General features: G+C 61.1%; 2 protein-coding genes across 5 annotated transcripts in view; one reads left to right on the top strand and one right to left on the bottom strand.

Moving 5' to 3' along the window:
- Positions 1-510: 510 nt before the first annotated feature.
- On the top strand, positions 511-16,557 carry POLG (DNA polymerase gamma, catalytic subunit). Its single transcript, XM_035024119.1, has 22 exons — positions 511-1,130; positions 3,870-4,065; positions 4,889-5,053; positions 5,162-5,308; positions 5,456-5,535; positions 6,338-6,520; positions 6,601-6,755; positions 6,923-7,049; positions 7,971-8,207; positions 9,050-9,167; positions 9,342-9,434; positions 9,726-9,833; positions 10,697-10,857; positions 11,516-11,569; positions 11,674-11,791; positions 12,265-12,400; positions 12,515-12,761; positions 13,901-14,023; positions 14,154-14,322; positions 14,452-14,660; positions 15,438-15,598; positions 16,036-16,557. The coding sequence occupies exons 1-22, from the start codon at positions 511-513 to the stop codon at positions 16,092-16,094; spliced, it is 3,666 nt and encodes a 1,221-aa protein (XP_034880010.1). The 3' UTR covers positions 16,095-16,557.
- Positions 16,210-17,350, bottom strand: part of FANCI (FA complementation group I) — an 82,064-nt gene continuing 80,923 nt past the window's right edge. For all 4 annotated transcript variants that reach the window (XM_035024115.1, XM_035024117.1, XM_035024116.1 and 1 more), the window contains one exon: positions 16,210-16,467. In XM_035024115.1, coding sequence (XP_034880006.1) covers positions 16,387-16,467 — 81 coding nt within the window. In that variant the 3' untranslated portion in view covers positions 16,210-16,386. The remainder of the gene's footprint in view (positions 16,468-17,350) is intronic.

Here is a 17,350-nt window from a genome sequence, read left to right as displayed (position 1 = left end):
AACCCCATTTTACGGAGCAGGCGACTGGGGCCTTAGGGAGCTCGCCCAAGGTCACGCATCTCCTAACAGCCAGAGCCGGGATTCAAACCCGCCGCGTCCTCCTCCGGGACCGTCGCTCTTAACCGCTGCCTCCTCTTCCCCCAAGTTCACTGATGCACCTGCTTGAACCTCAGTGTCCTCAGGAGGGGTGTTGGCAGTTCCGGTGGTGGTTTGGGGCTTCACTGAGAAAATGTCCCTAAAAGCTCCTGGCACGCTGCCTGGGACGCAGTAAGTGCTCGAGGAGTGACGGCTCGTCACGAACACGTAACGCACATCTGAGAAATAACGCTTGATATCGTCTGTCTCCTTCAGGATTTGTGGGTGGAAGGCAGGCATGGTGAGACCCATTTCACTGACTGGAAAGCAGAGACAGGACGTGTCTCCCTCCACGTCTTTCGGCCAGTGAAGCAGCCAAGCTGGAGCCCAAAGCCAGGTGTCCTGACTCCCAGCGGGGGGCTCCCTGCACCAACCATGAGCCGCCTGCTCTGGAAGAGGGTGGCCGGCGCCACCACCGTCGGGCCAGGGCCGGTTCCAGCTCCGGGGCGCTGGGGCTCCAGCTGCGGCCCCGCCCCCGTCCCCAGCGACGGGCAGCCGCCGCCGCCGCCGCCGCAGGTGCCATCCTCGGAGGGCGCGCAGCAGCGGTACAACCCGTTGCACATCCAGATGCTCTCGAGAGGGCTTCACGAGCAAATCTTCGGGCGCGGCGCGGAGACGCCCGGCGAGGCCGCGGTGCGCCGCAGCGTCGAGCACCTGCAGGAGCACGGGCTCTGGGGGCAGCCGACCACGCCCTTGCCGGACGTGGAGCTGCGCCTGCCGCCCCTCTACGGGGGCAGCCTGGACCAGCACTTCCGCCTCCTGGCCCAGAAGCAGAGCCTGCCCTACCTGGAGGCGGCCAACTCGTTATTGCAGGCCCAGCTGCCCCCCCGGCCCCCGAGCTGGGCCTGGGCGGAGGGCTGGACCCGGTACGGCCCCGCGGGGGAGGCCGTACCCGTGGCCATCCCCGAGGAGCGGGCCCTGGTGTTCGACGTGGAGGTCTGCTTGGCAGAGGGAACTTGCCCCACATTGGCGGTGGCCATATCCCCCTCGGCCTGGTAAGTAGGGGCCGGGCTCAGGGGACTCAGCCCAGGTGGGGAGCCCAGCTTAATAGTTCGGGTCAGGGAACATTTACTGAGCTCCCCCTACATGCCTTGCGGGTGCTTTTCTAGGGACTGCGGATTCCGTGGTGAACTGAAGTAGGCTTGACCCCAGCTTTCACAGAGCTTACTTTCTGGTGGGAAGATCCAGGCAGTGAACAAACACCCAAGCAAATGGCAGGTGGTGATAGGGGCTATTGGAGAACAACAGTAGCTTGCACTGGGGATCCTAGGGGAGACCACTGGAGGCCACCGTGATTCGGGGCCTTTCCCCCTCCCCTGATAGCTTCCTGAGAAGTTAGCCCAAGACATTTGAACAGTGTTTCTATTTGGGGACACTGTTGGTGATCGTGGGCAGGAGAAATCTCCCTTTTGCGGGACTGTCCCAGACGGTACAAGACATTCAGCGTCCCCAGCCGCTCCCTTAAATGCCAGACCCAGTATCCCTGCCACGTCGCCACACACTCCCACCCCGAGGTAGCAGGTTGAGAGACATTGCTTCCTGCCCCCAGCCTCCCAAACAGGCATCTTGGTCCCCAAAAGGTATATCCAAATCTCTCTCTCTCCTTTTTAAGTGACTTTCTAAGTGCTACCCACGTTTCTTTTTCAAACAATGATGGCAGTCCTGTTTCTCCCCTTTTTTATTCTTCATTCCAGGATTAAAATACTATTTACAACCCTAATGCTTTCAGGCATGGCCAGCACAAAAGTTAGCAGTTTCTTTATTCCTATTGGAAGCTACATCTTTGTAAAGAAAGCTGCGAAATGTTAAATATGCAGTTGAAAATGGTGAAAACATGGCTAAATAGATAAGGTAGGCATTAATGGCTGACAAGAGCACAACCAGATTCCGCATTGATTTAGTTCCAGTTGAGAACCTCAGTGCTTACTATGTGACTGGATGGTCCGAATAGAGGGAGTCCCGCCCCCCCATTGAGAAGAGACAGCAGGCTGTGGTGGCCGAAGGGAAATTAGGAAGCGAGTGACAAGAAAGACTTGCTTTTTGATCTCTCAGTCATTTTTGGCCATTTTACCTCAAGTCCCCTTTTCTCCCTCCTCCTCCTCCCTCTCCCTGTCTTCCCCATCCTCTCATCCTCATTCCGTTCCTGCCACTGGTCCTGGCAGCACTGCTCAGGAGTCCCTGCCGAGGCCTGGGCTCCCCCGAGGGCCTTCCTCCCGGAAGCCTGACCGGGGTGGGGGGTGGGGAGTGGGTGCGGGGATACCGGATGGGGCCCTCCGAGCAGTCCTGTGGCTGTGTAACCTCACGTTCCAGGCCAGCCTGAAATTTCGGAGCAGGGGTGGGGGGGCGGGGGGTGCAGCATAGACATCCCACAGAGCAGCTTCCCAAAGGCTGTGGCTGAGGACTGTGGTCGTCACACTAGGGGGGGACGTCACACAGGTGCCAACGTTTGTCTGAGATTCACGGGACAGGTGTAGAGAGTTAATGGCATTGGCCTGAACCTTCTTGAACGTTCCAAGCGTGTTTGCATGTTGGCTTGTTTATCACAAACGTGTAGTAAGACGGTTCTGTGCAGCTACAGACCTGGATCTTGACACCAGTCTGGCCTTCTTATTGCACCTGCAGTTCCTGCCGTCACCATAGCCTCAAACATTTGACATTTTCCAGCCTCTTCGGTGTTGTTTGTAAGGGCTCTGGAGGGGGAGGCGGTTGCAGCCTGAGCCCCCGAGTGTGTCGCCATCATTTGGAGTGTGAGTTAGACGTTAGCAGGTTTCAAATGAGGAACTGTTTTCTGCCGGGAGCCCCCTCCCCTGTGGAAACCACTGTTGTGTTTGTTGAAACTCTGGAGGCAAATGCCCCCCCCCCCCCCCGCAGGGTTGCCCGGAAGCTCCTGCCCAGCTGTGGCGGCCACATGCGGCCTCGTCACTCCCCCTGATGCTGAGTGGCTCTTACCCTTTGGCGTCATCTGCGGTTCACTGTGGGCTTTTCCTCAGTGGCCATTTCCCCACCCTCATCCTCATGGATCTTGAGCGCCCTTCAGCCTTTTCCCGGAGTCGGGGTTAGGCGCCTGCAGGCAGCGCTCTTCCTCTGCCCTCCCGGCCCGCCCCAGCCCGTGGGTGGCCGGCCCCTCCAGGCCCGCGCTTGCCCTCGGCTCTCCCGGGGCGGCTCAGAGAGGCCCAGCACCTGTTCCAAGGTGCGTGATGTGCTCTTTGTCCTTCAGAATCTTTCCAGCCGTTCGATGATTCATCCTGTACATGTGCAGCATTTGTCTTTTTCTTTTCTTTTTTTTTTGCCACTTTCAACCAGAAAAAAAAAAACTTTCCACTTTGGATGCGGTTGTAATTGTCTGTCTCCCTTACTAGCGTTTTGAACACCTGCTGTTTGGTGCTTATAGACCCGAGGGGTAGACAGTGCCCGTAAACAGCCCAGACTGAACGCTGGACCCAGCAGACACCTTGGCGGGGTCCCGGCCGGGTGCCCGGGTAGGACACCCAGCGCCGTGGCGTTCCGCTCCCACTTTTACCTGTGGAAGGGAAAAGTAAAGGCGCTCTTGTGCCCTCCCTCGCCCGGGGCCCACCCGCTCTCCGGCTCTGTGAGGGTCGGGAGCACCCCCAGGTCTCGCTCGGTCCCAGCTGCTAGCGCGGGAGCCGGCTCGCGGCGGTAGGCGTGCGGCGGGTGTTGCGGAGCGGACGTGTGCCGCCTCTGTGCCGAGCCCGGCTGCCTCTCGCCTCCCTCAGGTATTCTTGGTGCAGCCGGCGGCTGGTGGAAGAGCGTTACTCTTGGACCAGCCAGCTGTCGCCGGCTGACCTCATTCCCCTGGAGGCCCCTGCCGCTGCCGGCGGCCCCACCCGGCGCGGTTGGCGGGAGCAGTTGGTGGTGGGGCACAACGTGTGCTTTGATCGAGCCCATATCAGGGAGCAGTACCTGATCCAGGTAAGGTTCCTGGGGCCAGTGTGGCTTCTGGCAGGGGGTGGCCTAAGAGCTGATCCCAGGGGCTAGGGAAGGCATAGCTTTTCCCGGTCCGCGTTGCCCTCGTCTTTGTAGCAGCTGCGGGGGCCCCCTGTTGACCGGTCCTGCCCCGCCCCTGGTCCCTGTGCCCAGCTGTTCATTCCCCAGGACTTGCCTGGTACAGGACCTGAGTTGTCAAGGAGTACTCCTACCCCTTCTCTCCGTGTGCAGTTTTAGAGCTTAGCGTGGGTCTGTGGAGGCTTTGAGCCGCACAGCCTGGGCTCACATCCTGCCCCAGCCAGAGACAAGCAGCGTAAGCACCTTCACGTCCCTGAGCCTCAGGTCCTTATTTGCAAAAAGGGGGAGCTAGCAGAAGCCACCTGGCAGGATTGCTGGGGAGGTTTGAACAGTGCATCCTCATAACCACCCCAGCAGAAAGGCAGGCCAGAGGAGGGCAGCCTTGTTGACCTGAACAGGGCTACAGAGCTTGAGCGGCAGGGCTGGGGTGGAGGCCAAGCGCGGGAGCTCAGAAGGCCTTGATTTGGCCCCTGTGTTCCCAAGGCAGCCCTCGGAGCTGTTGCTGGATGCTGGGAAGGACTTGTGTGTTGGGATTGAGCCGGGCCTGTCCCTTCGAGGGTGGCTAGGATGTGGGGGGGTGAGCCTGTCACGGCCGGAGGGCTAAGCGTGAGCAAGCCTGAGTCTTTAGTGTTGGATGGCCGTGTGATGAGAGGAGGCTGAGGTGGGGCTGGGGGGTGACACCACTAAAGCAGTGCCGAGTGGCCTCAGCTCCAGCCTCTCTCCTCTTCAGGGCTCCCGCATGCGCTTCCTGGACACCATGAGCATGCACATGGCCATCTCAGGGCTCAGCGGCTTCCAGCGCAGTCTGTGGATGGCAGCCAAGCAGGGCAAGCGCAAGGCCCGGCACCCCACGCAGCGAGGCCAGAAGTCCCCACGCAAAGCCAATGGCCCAGTGGTGAGAGCTCACTGCGGGAGGCTGGAGGAGTGGGGCGCTTGGGACTGCCTTAACCAGCCTGCCTGTCCCGAGGCCGAGCTGATCTGGATCCCTTGCTGTGGCCCCCAGATCTCATCCTGGGACTGGCTGGACATCAGCAGTGTCAATAATCTGGCAGACGTGCACGGCCTCTATGTGGGGGGGCCTCCCTTAGAGAAGGAGCCTCGAGAACTGTTTGTCAAGGGTAGCATGAAGGACATCCGTGAGAACTTCCAGGTACAGTGCTGGAGAGGGGCTCTGGGGGGCTGGGCCGTGGCAGCCCCTAGCTGACCCCAGGGAGCATAGCTGCCCGACCTGACCCCGAGGCCCGGCGATGGCAGTGGGATGGCTGCCCACCCAGCGCCTTCCTGTCACCTGTGCCAGGACCTGATGCAGTACTGTGCCCAGGACGTGTGGGCCACCTATGAGGTCTTCCAGCAGCAGCTACCGCTCTTCTTGGAGAGGTGAGGGGGAGCCCCGATGGGAACCCCAGGGGATCCGCAGGGTCCTGGTACCTGGGTCCTCTTGTCAGAAGGTGGTGCCGGCTCTTTCTCAGCCTGCGGACCTTAGCCTTTCTGGGTTGAAAGAATGGAGCCATTGAGTGGAGTGGTGGCCACCTGGGTCCTGGACTCTGGGTTTCTACGGAGGCCCTGGAGGGGAGGGAGGGCTGTGCTGGAGTCTCATGTGCGTGGTCCTGGGTGATTCAGCACCCTCTGTACCCAGATCCTGAGCCCAGGGCTTCACATCCATCTTGGTCCTGGTTTGCTAGGGAGTTACTCTTACGGTGTGGCCAGTCACAAGCGTCACCTAGACCTGGTTCGTGTTGACTGTCCTACCTAACTCATTTGCTGTTGGGCAGGTCACTTGGTTTCTCTGAGCCTCAGTGTTTTTGTCTGAAGCGTACACAAAGAACACTTGAGCACCCCAGTTGTGAGGTTTGTCTGCGATCTAGCACAGTGCCTGGCACTTAGTCGTGACTCAGGAGATGACTCCTGTTTTCACTTTTACCTGTAACTGCCACGTTCCCCCTGAGGACAGGATGATACTGTAGCCACCTGGTAGATAAAGGAACTGAGGCTTAGCGAGGCGAAGCGCCTTACCCAGCGTCTCATGGCTCCGAAGGGCCCGAGCCCCTGGTCCGATGCCCGAGCTCCGCCACCTGTGTGGTCGGGTTGAGGCTCGCCAGACCGGCTCAGGGTTTGGGCCCAGGCCTTGCCTTCTGTGGCCATTTTTGACCACCCCGGTGTTTGCCCCCCTCTCCCCCAGGTGCCCCCACCCGGTGACTCTGGCTGGCATGCTGGAGATGGGGGTCTCCTACCTGCCCGTCAACCACAACTGGGAGCGGTACGTGGCGGAGGCGCAGAGCACGTATGCGGAGCTCCAGCGGGAGATGAAGAAGTCGCTGATGGAGCTGGCCAACGACGCCTGTCTGCTGTGCTTCGGACAGAGGCAGGCAGGCCTTGGGGGGTAGGGTCCCGGTGAGTATGGGCAGGCGTGGCCTTACCCGCCCCGGTGGCCTGGCTCTGTAGGTACAAGGAAGACCCCTGGCTCTGGGACCTGGAGTGGGACCTGCAAGAGTTTAAGCAGAAGAAGGCAAAGAAGGTGAAGAGGAAGGAGCCACCTGCAGCCAGCAAGTTGCCCATCGAGGGGGCTGGGGCCCCTGGGGATCCCGAGGATCAGGAAGGTGGGGAACATGGGCGGGAGGTGGGGCAGGGATGGTCCCTGGGAAGGTCCTGGGACCCAGGGGGCCGTTGGAAGGGGTCGCTCCGGCCTTCCAGAGATGGGTAGGCTGTGGGCAGGTCTTCCGGAGAGACCCTTCTGGTCCTGATGGTTCTGCCCCACCCTCTGCAGACCCTGGCCCCCCCAGTGAGGAGGAGGAGGTTCAGCGAGATGGCATGGCTCGCGCCTGCTTGGAGCACCTGAAGGGGACCGCAGAGGTCCTGCCCAAACGGCCCCAGCACCTTCCTGGACACCCTGGGTGAGCCCCAGCCCCTCATATATCCAGAGTCTACCCTTGTCCTCCCTTGTCCTGGGCCCCAGCACCGGGTGGTGTGGGGGCGGCCCTTGCTGACCTGCTGCCGTTCGTTCTGTCTTCCAGTCATTTGCTCACTTGAGCCCCGGCTCACTGGTCTCATTCAGTACAAGTGCACTGAGCGCCTGCTGTATGCTGGGCCTACCGCGGCCGCTTGGGGCACAGATAGGAACAGTTTCTTTCCTAGGAGGAGCTAGGCATGAAAACCACCCCGTGCAGCTGGTCTTTATATTCATGATGAGAAGGAAGAGTGAGCAGGGTTGAGGCAATACCTAACTCTGCCTGGAGAAATGAGGGAGGGCTTCCTTGAGGAGGGGATTTTTAATTCGAGCCTCACGGACTGGCAGAGAGGAGAAAATAGGGGCAGCCAGGGCAAATAGCAGGGTGCAGATTTGGCACTTCCAGGACCCTGAGAGGGTGGTCTCCTTAAGTTGGGTGCTTTACTTGCCTCATCTTCGGGTTGGCCGTGGTGAACAGCATGTGAGAGATGGGGCTGTGAAGGCCCTGGTGTGTCCCTGGAGCAGTGGTGGGGCAGATCGGCTGTCTCCTCTGGCCAGTTACCCTGTACGGAGTGGGGCTTGGGAAGGAGCCCAGTGCTGCGCCATCCCTGTGGGCCCTGGCTTCTGACTAGTCCGGTGGGCCTGACCTAGGATCTTCCTTTTCAGATACTTGCATTATTCTAGGGGACTTCATGGGGGTCATGGGTGTACCCCCAGAGGGAGGAGACTGTGACTATAGGCTGAGGTCACCAGAAAGCCTCGGGGCTTTGAAGGGGGGGGGTGAGGTCACAGGAGAGGGAGCCTGGCTTGCTGTCACATGCTGGCCTCCCCCCACCACGTAACACTGCTCTCCTCTGGCGGGGCGTAGGTGGTACCGGAAGCTCTGCCCCCGGCTAGATGACCCTGCGTGGACCCCGGGCCCCAGCCTCCTCAGCCTGCAGATGCGGGTCACTCCGAAACTCATGGCGATGACCTGGGATGGCTTCCCTCTGCACTACTCGGAGCGGCATGGCTGGGGCTACCTGGTGCCCGGGCGGCAGGACAACCTGGCCCAGGCGCCCGCGGAAACTGCCCCGGCCTCGGCTGGGGCGGCCTGCCCCTCCAGGTCAGGCTCAGGCTCAGGCTCAGGGGAGGAAAGGGTGGGGTCTAGGGACCCCCTCCGCTTGGTGCGGAGAACCCAGGCCCGGCTCCGGCCAGTGGGACGAGCCGGGGTCTGAGAGTCTGGGTGTGAGTCCTTTCTTCCACGGCTGCCCTTCCCTTGTGGGGCACGAGCCCCGCGGGGGCTTGGAGGCCTGAGGCCCTGCCCCTGGGGCCGATGGCTTGGCTCCCTTCTCGGGAGCGTGCGGGACGGGGGCTACTGGGAGCAGCAGGGGGGATGGGCCGTGTTCCTTTGTGTGGAGCTTATTGGGCGCTGGTCCTACTCTGAGATCCGAAACCTTTCGCAGCGCTCCCTCGTGTGTTCGCGGAGAGAGTGGTTATCCACATGGGGCAGTTGGCAAAGTAAAGGCCTAGGGCAGTGCTTTGACTTGTCTGAGATCCTAAACCCCGAGCTCTGGGCAGGCGGGTGTTGGGGACAAGCCATGGCACCTGACGTGGCCCAGGTTGGGAGGCCCGGCTCTGTGGGGGCCCTTGGGACAAAGGGGGGGGCGGGGGCCAGCGGGGGCGGCCCCTCCGCCCCCAGAGCTTTTGCAGGGGAGGCGGCAGCTGCGAGCTGGCGAGGAGCTCAGGTTTGGGTCAGACCAGCCCTCGCACCCTTGCCTGCCACCGGCGTGTGGTGCTCTGCTTGCCATTTGTCACTCGCTGTCTGAAAACCCGGGGGAGCGCTGTGGCCTTTGCCTCTGAGCGGGTGCTGAGGCCTAAGCAAAGGGACTTGCGGGAGGCCCGGCGGGCCGCCTGGCGCGGAGCGGGCCCCCGGTGACCAGGCTGCTCCTGCTGTTCTCTGCCCAGAGCCATCGAGTCCCTGCACAGGAGGCACTGTCTGGAACAGGGGAAGCAGCAGCCGGAGCAGCCCGCGGGCCTGGCGGAGGAGTTCCTGCTCACCGACGGCGGCGCCATGTGGCAAACGGTGAGGGCGGCCCCGAACCTGGGCTCTGGAGTTCTGCTCCCTCCCAAGGACGGGCGGCCTCGGGTGGGGGCGGCGCCCCGGGCCGGGAGTGGGGAGGGGGCGGCAGGGGGCACTGGGTGGCTCGCCCCGGGCTGGCCCCCCGGCTTCACTTCCTGGGCACGTGGGCCCATCCAGGTGGAAGAACTGGGCTGCCTGGAGGCCGAGGCGGAGGCGGAGGCCAGGGCGGAGCGCTGCGGAGCGGCAGTCCCCCGTCAGCCCCCGGCTCTGGTGAGCGGGGCTTCTGCTCTCGGGTGGCTGGGCGGGCGCTGGGTGGCAGGGCTCTGCTCTTGTGCCCAAGTAGCTCTCCCCCCGCCAGACAGTTCCCAGGGTCCCGGGGACGGGGGGTGGGGAGACGCTGCCTTGCCCTTGGGTGGCCCCGCGTTTGTTGGAGGCCAAGGAGGGTGCCGTTTCTCAGCTCGCCGTTGGCTGCCTCAGGCCCTTTTCCCATGCCCTACCCCGTGGCCCTCGCCGAATGCAGGTGCTGGAGCAGGGCCTCATCTAGGTGTGTGGCCCCCACAGACTGCCGCTGGTGACCCCAAAGCCAGCCAGCCAGCCTATCACCATGGCAACGGACCTTACAACGACGTGGACGTCCCCGGCTGCTGGTTCTTCAAGCTGCCTCACAAGGTGTGTGTCCTGGTTCACGCCTGTCCCGCGCTGCCCTCACGGTGGCCGGGGCCCCAGGTCCCCGGGTCCCCGGAGTGACTCAGCCCAGAAGCACCCTTGCGCAGGAACGACACGCCCGTGGTGGGGCAGGGCGTGGTTCCAGACAGTTCCCCATCTCCGGGTCTTTGCCCCCTGAAAGTTTGGTGGCGAGGGGCGTGGTGGTGCGATTAAATGACCAGGCCTGTCAGGTGTCTGTCACCATGTGTGTTACGTGATGGGTTCTGACCGATGGCAGTCGGTTACCCGGGTCCACCTCAGTTCAGGAGCCGATGATCTTCCTGCTGACGTGTCCTCGGGAGGTCACCAGTTGCCTGGGGCTTTGGCACCGTGCTTGTCGCCCACCTCACTTCATCCCCTCACCGAGGCGTCTTAGCATCACGTCAGCGCAGGAAGGGCGGAGACCGTACATGAGATGTTTTGAGAGACAGAAGCCACTTTTGCGGAACTTTTATTGCAGTTTATTGTTACACTTCAGTTTCATTAGGTATTTCCCACCACCCGCTGTGCGTAATTTATGTTTTATCATAAACACATTCGCGTAGGAAAACCGAGCACGTGTGGGTCAGCACTCTGTGGTCTGAGGCATCTGCTGGGGATCTTGGAACGCACCCCACAGAGCAGGAGGGACGGCTGCCTTGCGGAGGGAGCCGGGCGTGTTTGCGCGCCTGTCTGCGCATGCGTGCTGCCCTCGGGTCTGCCCCGGACTGCTCTGCTCGAGCTTCTGGGCTCAGTGGTGGGCAGAGCTGAGGTGCACAGGGCTCGATGGGTTCCCTCGTCAGGGGTCTGCCGCCAGCTTCCAGCCCCTACTTCCTCTGCCCTTTCAGGATGGTGGCAACTACAATGTGGGCAGCCCCTTCGCCAAGGATTTCTTGCCCAAGATGGAGGATGGCACCCTGCAGGCCGGCCCGGGAGGCGCCAGTGGGCCCCGTGCCTTGGAAATCAACAAGATGATTTCTTTCTGGAGGAATGCCCATAAGCGAATCAGGTGGGCCACCGTGGGAGGGCGCGGACATGTCGTCTGTGCCCTGGCCAGGTTACGGCAGCCCTGAGACCCTTCTCCCACCTCCCACCCAGGGGCCCCAACACCCCGCCCCATGCTGCCCTGGAGGGACAGCCCAGCTGCAGTCTCGGGCTCGGCTGCTCATGGTTCTTGAGCCGTATGACTGCGGGCAAGTCCCTTTTCTTCCTAGCCTCAGCTTCTGGGGTTCTGTAGAAAGGGGTGTGGTAGGGCCTGGAGGGCGGAGCTGCTGGAGCCTTGGATGTGGCCGAGGAGCGTGGAGGGCAGCTGGCCCGGGACCCGAGGCTGACGATGGCGGAGGGCTGCCCCGCTGCCCTGGCTGCTGAGGTCCGCCCCAAGCGTGGCCGAGGCGCTCGTGGCCGAGGCTGGACTCCTCCCAGACACTCTGGGTTAGGGCAGAAGCTATGTGGGAGGCCTGGCCGGTTCTCCGATGGCGTTCTTATGCTCCTGGCTGGTAGATGCTAGGGCCCCAGGCCTTGGCCATGTTACGGCCCACCCTGAATGAAGTCAGTGGGAAGAGGGTGAGGCGGGGCCGGGACGGGGCGCAGTAGCCCCCAAAGCTGGGCGTGGGGGTGGATTCTGCTTCTTGGGTCTGTCCTAAGCCTCAGCCCCTCCGTCCACACAGCTCCCAGATGGTGGTGTGGCTGCCCAGGTCGGCTCTGCCCCGTGCTGTGACCAGGTACGGCCTGCCAAGTGGTTGTGGGGACAGGGGAACTGAGGGGGGCGGAGGACCTTAGGAGCACAGCAAGCTGCCGAGACTCCTGCTCTCTCCCACCCTGCCAGGCACCCCAACTACGACGACGAAGGCCGCTATGGGGCCATCTTGCCTCAGGTGGTGACCGCCGGCACCATCACCCGCCGGGCTGTGGAGCCCACGTGGCTGACCGCCAGCAACGCCCGGGTACGTGCCCTCTGCACCGCGGGTCCCTGCTCTTCCTCTCCTGCGTCTCTCAGAAACCGGGGCGCAGAGGGCGCTCAGCGAGGAGCGTGAAAAGGAGCGTAGGGTCTGGGGCGGGCAGGACTCCGGTTCGGATCTAGCTCCGCAGCTCTTCGGTTCCATCCGCAAACTTGACCCGAGCCCCTCCTCGTAGCCAGACGCTGACGAGGCGTGATGCGTGCAGTTGTGGTGGAGTGGAGGTGGGGCCCCGGGGGTCAGGCCGGGCGTGGAGGGAGGGGTTCCTGACCTGTCACCCCCCACTGCTAGGCGGCCGTCCCGGCCACACGTGGGAGTGGAGTTTGGGGCAGCTCTTGGCATTTCCTGAAAGCAGCCCCTCAGGAAAGGCCCAGCGTCCTCAGCCAAGCCTGGCTGCACGACTGGGGTGGGAGGAGTCTCACTGGGGCGTCTGGGTAGGGCCTGACCTCCGTCTTCTGCAGCCTGACCGAGTGGGCAGTGAGTTGAAGGCCATGGTGCAGGCCCCGCCTGGCTACGTGCTCGTGGGCGCCGACGTGGACTCGCAGGAGCTGTGGATTGCCGCTGTGCTCGGAGACGCCCACTTCGCCGGCATGCACGGTGAGCGGGAGCCAGGCCGGGCCAGAGCCGAGGCGGCCGCGTTGCCGGCAGGACGTTTCCAAGCCGCCTTTCTCACACCTGCCTCCCTCCGCAACCCCGCCCGCCCTCCCCCAGGCTGCACGGCCTTTGGCTGGATGACACTGCAGGGCAGGAAGAGCAGGGGCACCGACCTACACAGTAAGACCGCCGCGACCGTGGGCATCAGCCGGGAGCACGCCAAGATCTTCAACTACGGCCGCATCTACGGGGCGGGGCAGCCCTTCGCTGAGCGCCTGCTAATGCAGTTCAACCATCGGCTCAGCCAGCAGGAGGCAGCCGAGAAGGCCCAGCAGATGTACGCCGTCACCAAGGGCCTTCGCCGGTGAGGGGCCCTCCTGCATCCACTCACCCCCAGGGCCTTAGGCCTGCTCTGCTCCCCTTTCCCGCCCTCATCCCGTTTCCCTTTCCGCATTACCTGAGCCCTCTCTCGGCCCTTCTCCCGGCCTCTGGCCTGGCTGCAGGATGGTTGGCTCTGGGGTTGTGACGTTTGCGTATTGAATAACCTCGAACAGTTTTCGTCAGCGTTAAGGCTCGATTTTTGTGTTGCTACCAAGCGGTAGCACGTTCGCAGCTGCGGTACAGAACGAACAGCGGTGTGGGGTGTGAGCTCCCACGCCTCCCGGGAGCAAGTGCGGGAAGCGGGCGGGGGCGGCAGGCTGCGGAGCCCTGGCGACTGCAGCTTGTTTCCGGCGGCGGTCCCACCTCGTGTGCGCTCAGGGTCTTGGCGGGCTCCCGGGAGGGCTCCAGAAGCAAGGGTGAGGGAGGAGAGGGGCGTTTCCACCTCCCATAGGTGCACTCTACTGGGGCCACATGTAGCTAGCGGGCCCCCCGGGGAGAGGCTGAAGGGTAAGCAAGTGATGGTGCAGGGGTGCAGCTGTGTGCTGGGGTGGGCGGGGAGCAGAGCGGTGATGACACGGGAGTTCGGGCCTTAGCTGAGACCTTTGAAGGCGTCCCATGGGGGTCTGGACCGAGGGCACGGGGGGAGGGGAAGCCCCGGGGCAGCTCTGGCCTGGTGTTGGAGGGCGGGGGGACCTGAGGTGGTCAGCCTGGCCTGGCTCTACGTCGTCTTCTCCAAGTGCCCTTTTCCTTTCACGGAGTATCCCATTGCCTCCTGTCCCTCCCTTCTGGGGTCGGAGCCCTTGTGCCTCCTGAAGTAAAACATGACGCCGGGGAGTCACCGGGCAGTTCCGTGTCTGTGGCACGAGGACACTGGTTAACAGTGCTGGCTTCTGTGTTGGACTTGGTCCCTCACTGGGCTATCACGGCGCAGCCCACAGAAGCCTGGGTTCCCGTCTGGCTTCACCTCTTCCTGGCATGTCACTTACCCCCTCTCAGCCTGTCTCCCCCTCTGAGGTAGAGCCTGTGCGGGTAGGCATGAGCCCCGGTACCCGGGGACGCTGGAGCCCGGCGCTAGGCACACAGGCACTCCCACGGGAATGATGGTGGCGACACTGCCCCCAGGTATCGGCTGTCGGATGAGGGCGAGTGGCTCGTGAGGGAGTTGGACCTCCCCGTGGACAGGACTAAAGATGGCTGGGTTTCCCTGCAGGATCTGCGCAAGATCCAGAGAGAAGCTTCGAGGAAGTAAGAACCTGTGTATTACGGATGGAGGGAGGGTCCGGGCTGGCCCCGGGAGAGCTGGGATGCCGTTTGTAGCTCTGAGACGCTGAAAGGCAAAGCTTGCCCCCCGCCCCTTTTCTGTCTTGGTGCCCAGGTCACGCTGGAAGAAGTGGGAGGTGGTTGCCGAACGAGCGTGGATGGGGGGCACAGAGTCCGAAATGTTCAATAAGCTGGAGAGCATTGCCATGTCTGACACCCCGCGTACCCCAGTGCTGGGCTGCCGCATCAGCCGGGCCCTGGAGCCCTCGGCTGTCCGGGGGGAGGTAGCTCGCTGTCCTTGGGAGTCCGGGGAGAGGGGTCACAGGGAGGGGTGAGGCTCCCGTGCCACCTCCCCACCACGGTGAGCCGGGCTGTGGCAGAACCCCTCTGACCTGCGGCCCCTGTTCCTCCAGTTCATGACCAGCCGGGTGAACTGGGTGGTGCAGAGTTCTGCCGTGGACTATTTACACCTCATGCTCGTGGCCATGAAGTGGCTTTTTGAGGAGTTTGCCATTGACGGGCGCTTCTGCATCAGCATCCACGATGAGGTCCGCTACCTGGTGCGGGAGGACGACCGCTACCGCGCAGCCCTGGCCCTGCAGATCACCAACCTCCTGACCAGGTACGCGGGGCCCGGGGCCGCCCCGCTGCGGGCTTTCCTGGGCCGAGCACGCTCTGTGCACTGGCCTCTCCCTAGCGATGAAGGTTTCCGTTTTTATCTGTAGTTGGAACAAAAAACGGTCCTAAAAAGATTGGCCTCAACTTTTAAGTGAGATTTTTTGGGTTTGAAAAGACTGTAAAGCCAGACTAGATCATGGAGGTAGTGAGGTCAGGGAGGTGTTCCAAGAGCAGCTGCCATCGTGGGCTCCTCTAGACACACACCTTTGTTTTGAAAATCAAACGACAGAAAGCTTTTCTCAGTTCCTGCAAAATTAAGATGTTTTTCCTTATGCGCCAAAAGTTTGTAATTCCTCGTTCACAATGCTTTCTGGCGGTAGGCTGAAACTCAGACGTGGCTTAAAAAATATTTTCTATGTTGAGCTATATTTTCTTGTAAGATTCCTAGTTTACATGGTTGAATTCAGTAATTACAGTTCCATGTCCGTCTGCCATTCGGAACTAGCTGGGAAGCAGCTCTGTCCTAAGGGGTAGATCACGTACCCGGTACTTAACACTGTCTCCACAGCCCTCTCTAACTTCCCCAGGGGGTCATGCCTGACTGAGCTGACAGAGGCCTCGTGTATTTGAATATTGAGTGGCTCAGGAAGGGCTTTTTTTTTTTTACACCAATAAAGCAGGCTGAACTTTGTGGGGGAAAGGTGTGTTTCGAACCCCTAACTGCATGGCGGTCTGTCGGGGGGAGGGGCCGGGCCTGAGAGGAGTCGGGTCTCTCTTGCAGGTGCATGTTTGCCTACAAGCTGGGTCTGAATGACCTGCCCCAGTCAGTCGCCTTTTTCAGCACAGTCGATATTGACCAGTGCCTCAGGAAGGAAGTGACCATGGATTGTAAAACCCCTTCCAACCCAACTGGGATGGAAAGGAGATACGGGATTCCCCAGGGTGAGTTCATTACGTGTAGATTGTAAGGTGGACTCGAAAGTAGTCTCGGACCACAAGAGGCTTGTGACAGCCGCTGCGGGCTGGTTCCGGTGGCTAATGTGCCCCGAGCCCAAAGTGAACGAGATGTTCACAGTACAGGAAGAAAGACACCAGAACTCCTATTTCTGGTGTGGTTGAAGAGGGAGTATTTATTTTAAGAAGAATTCTTGTATAAGGTCAAAGTGCATTCTTAGGTACAAACAACTGTGCTTTGAATACCAAACAAGTAAAACAGAAAGATACATTTAAAAAGAAAAAAGCTGAGACAAACTTACTTTATACAGAAAGACAGCAGACCCTCCCAAACAGCACCTCCCCATCCCTGGCAGTTGCCCTGCTTTCCTCCCCGCTCCTTGCTGGCTCCTGGGCACCGCTAACCACTCTGCTCGCTCTTTCAGGTGAAGCGCTGGATATTTACCAGATAATTGAACTCACCAAAGGCTCCTTGGAACCGTGAAGCCAGCCTGGACGGTAGCTCTGCCTGCAGGCCCCGGATTTGCTCCCGTGGAGCTCGGTCGGGGCGGCGCAGGCTCCCACACTCAGGCTCGCAGCTGTGCTTTTTGCAAAAGGGCTTGCGGGAGGCCAGCCCTCTTCAGTAGCAGGACCTGCCAAGAACGACGGCCTCCGAGGGAAGGTGCAGTGGAGTTCAGCGGGTTCAGAGCCAAGCTGCCAACAGCAGTGCAGGCGCTAGGACAAGGGGGCACTGTTGCTTGTCGGGTCAAAAGAAAGCAGAAGCCCCAAAGTTCACATTAACTCAGGCATTTCATTTCTTTTTTCCTTTTCTTCTTGGCTGGTTCTTTGTTCTGTCCCTCGTGCTCTGATGCAGTGCCCTAGCGGGGGAGAGAAGTAACGCTCCAATGTGATAAGCCTGCTCAGAGGCAGTGGAAATAAAAACAAAAATCCTTTATCTTCTCATCAAAGCCTGTGGTAGTCCTGCTTTCTCCTCCTTCCCACTCCTAGGAGGTGGTTCTGTCTGTGGAAGAAAAGGGAGGCCTCCCAAGGGGCCGAGCAGCCAGCGCTGAGGCCCTTCCTTGGGGCAGAGGCAGGGGGTGAGAGGACAGGCGCCTCTGTGCCCTCTGTGAGCCCCCTGCCAGCTCGGTGACGGGACCGGGCAAAGGACGGCCTAGAATGGGAGCTTCACACTTTTGAGAAGCCAGAAATGAGGATGTCTTAGTAAACTTCCATCTTGGACACAGCTGAGCTGCTGAAGCGTCTGGGAGCTCCCTGGGTGGTCGCAGAGCACACCCCAACTACAGGGCACAGGAGGCCGGGGAGCGGTGCGGGGGAGGGGGGCAGACAGTGGAGGAAGCCACATGCGAGCCAGGTGGCCGCACGGAGAGAGCTTTCACCAACTAGTCATTTTCTCATGGTTCAAAAGGGCACGGGGAAGACCCAAACTGAGAACTTGTGTCCTCACCCCCTTTCTGGAAAGGTCTACCCCACATGGCAGCCATGTGGGTAATTGTGTGGTCTAAAATCTAGAGGGGAGGGGGGTGGGAGGATGGGTTAGCCTGGTGATGGGTATTGAGGAGGGCACGTTCTGCACGGAGCACTGGGTGTTATGCACAAACAATGAATCATGGAACACTTCATCTAGAACTAATGATGTAATGTATGGGGATTAACATAAGAATAAAAATAAAATCTAGAGGCCTTAGTCTCAGCCGTGCCTGACTCCCGGCCTGACCTCCTTAGCTTTTCTGGGGGGGGGGG

Source organism: Mirounga leonina, unplaced genomic scaffold, assembly GCF_011800145.1.
Source record: "Mirounga leonina isolate KUSES-001 unplaced genomic scaffold, KU_Mleo_1.0 Mir_178, whole genome shotgun sequence".
NCBI lineage: Eukaryota > Metazoa > Chordata > Mammalia > Carnivora > Phocidae > Mirounga > Mirounga leonina.
This window is presented reverse-complemented; position numbering and strand designations above follow the sequence as displayed.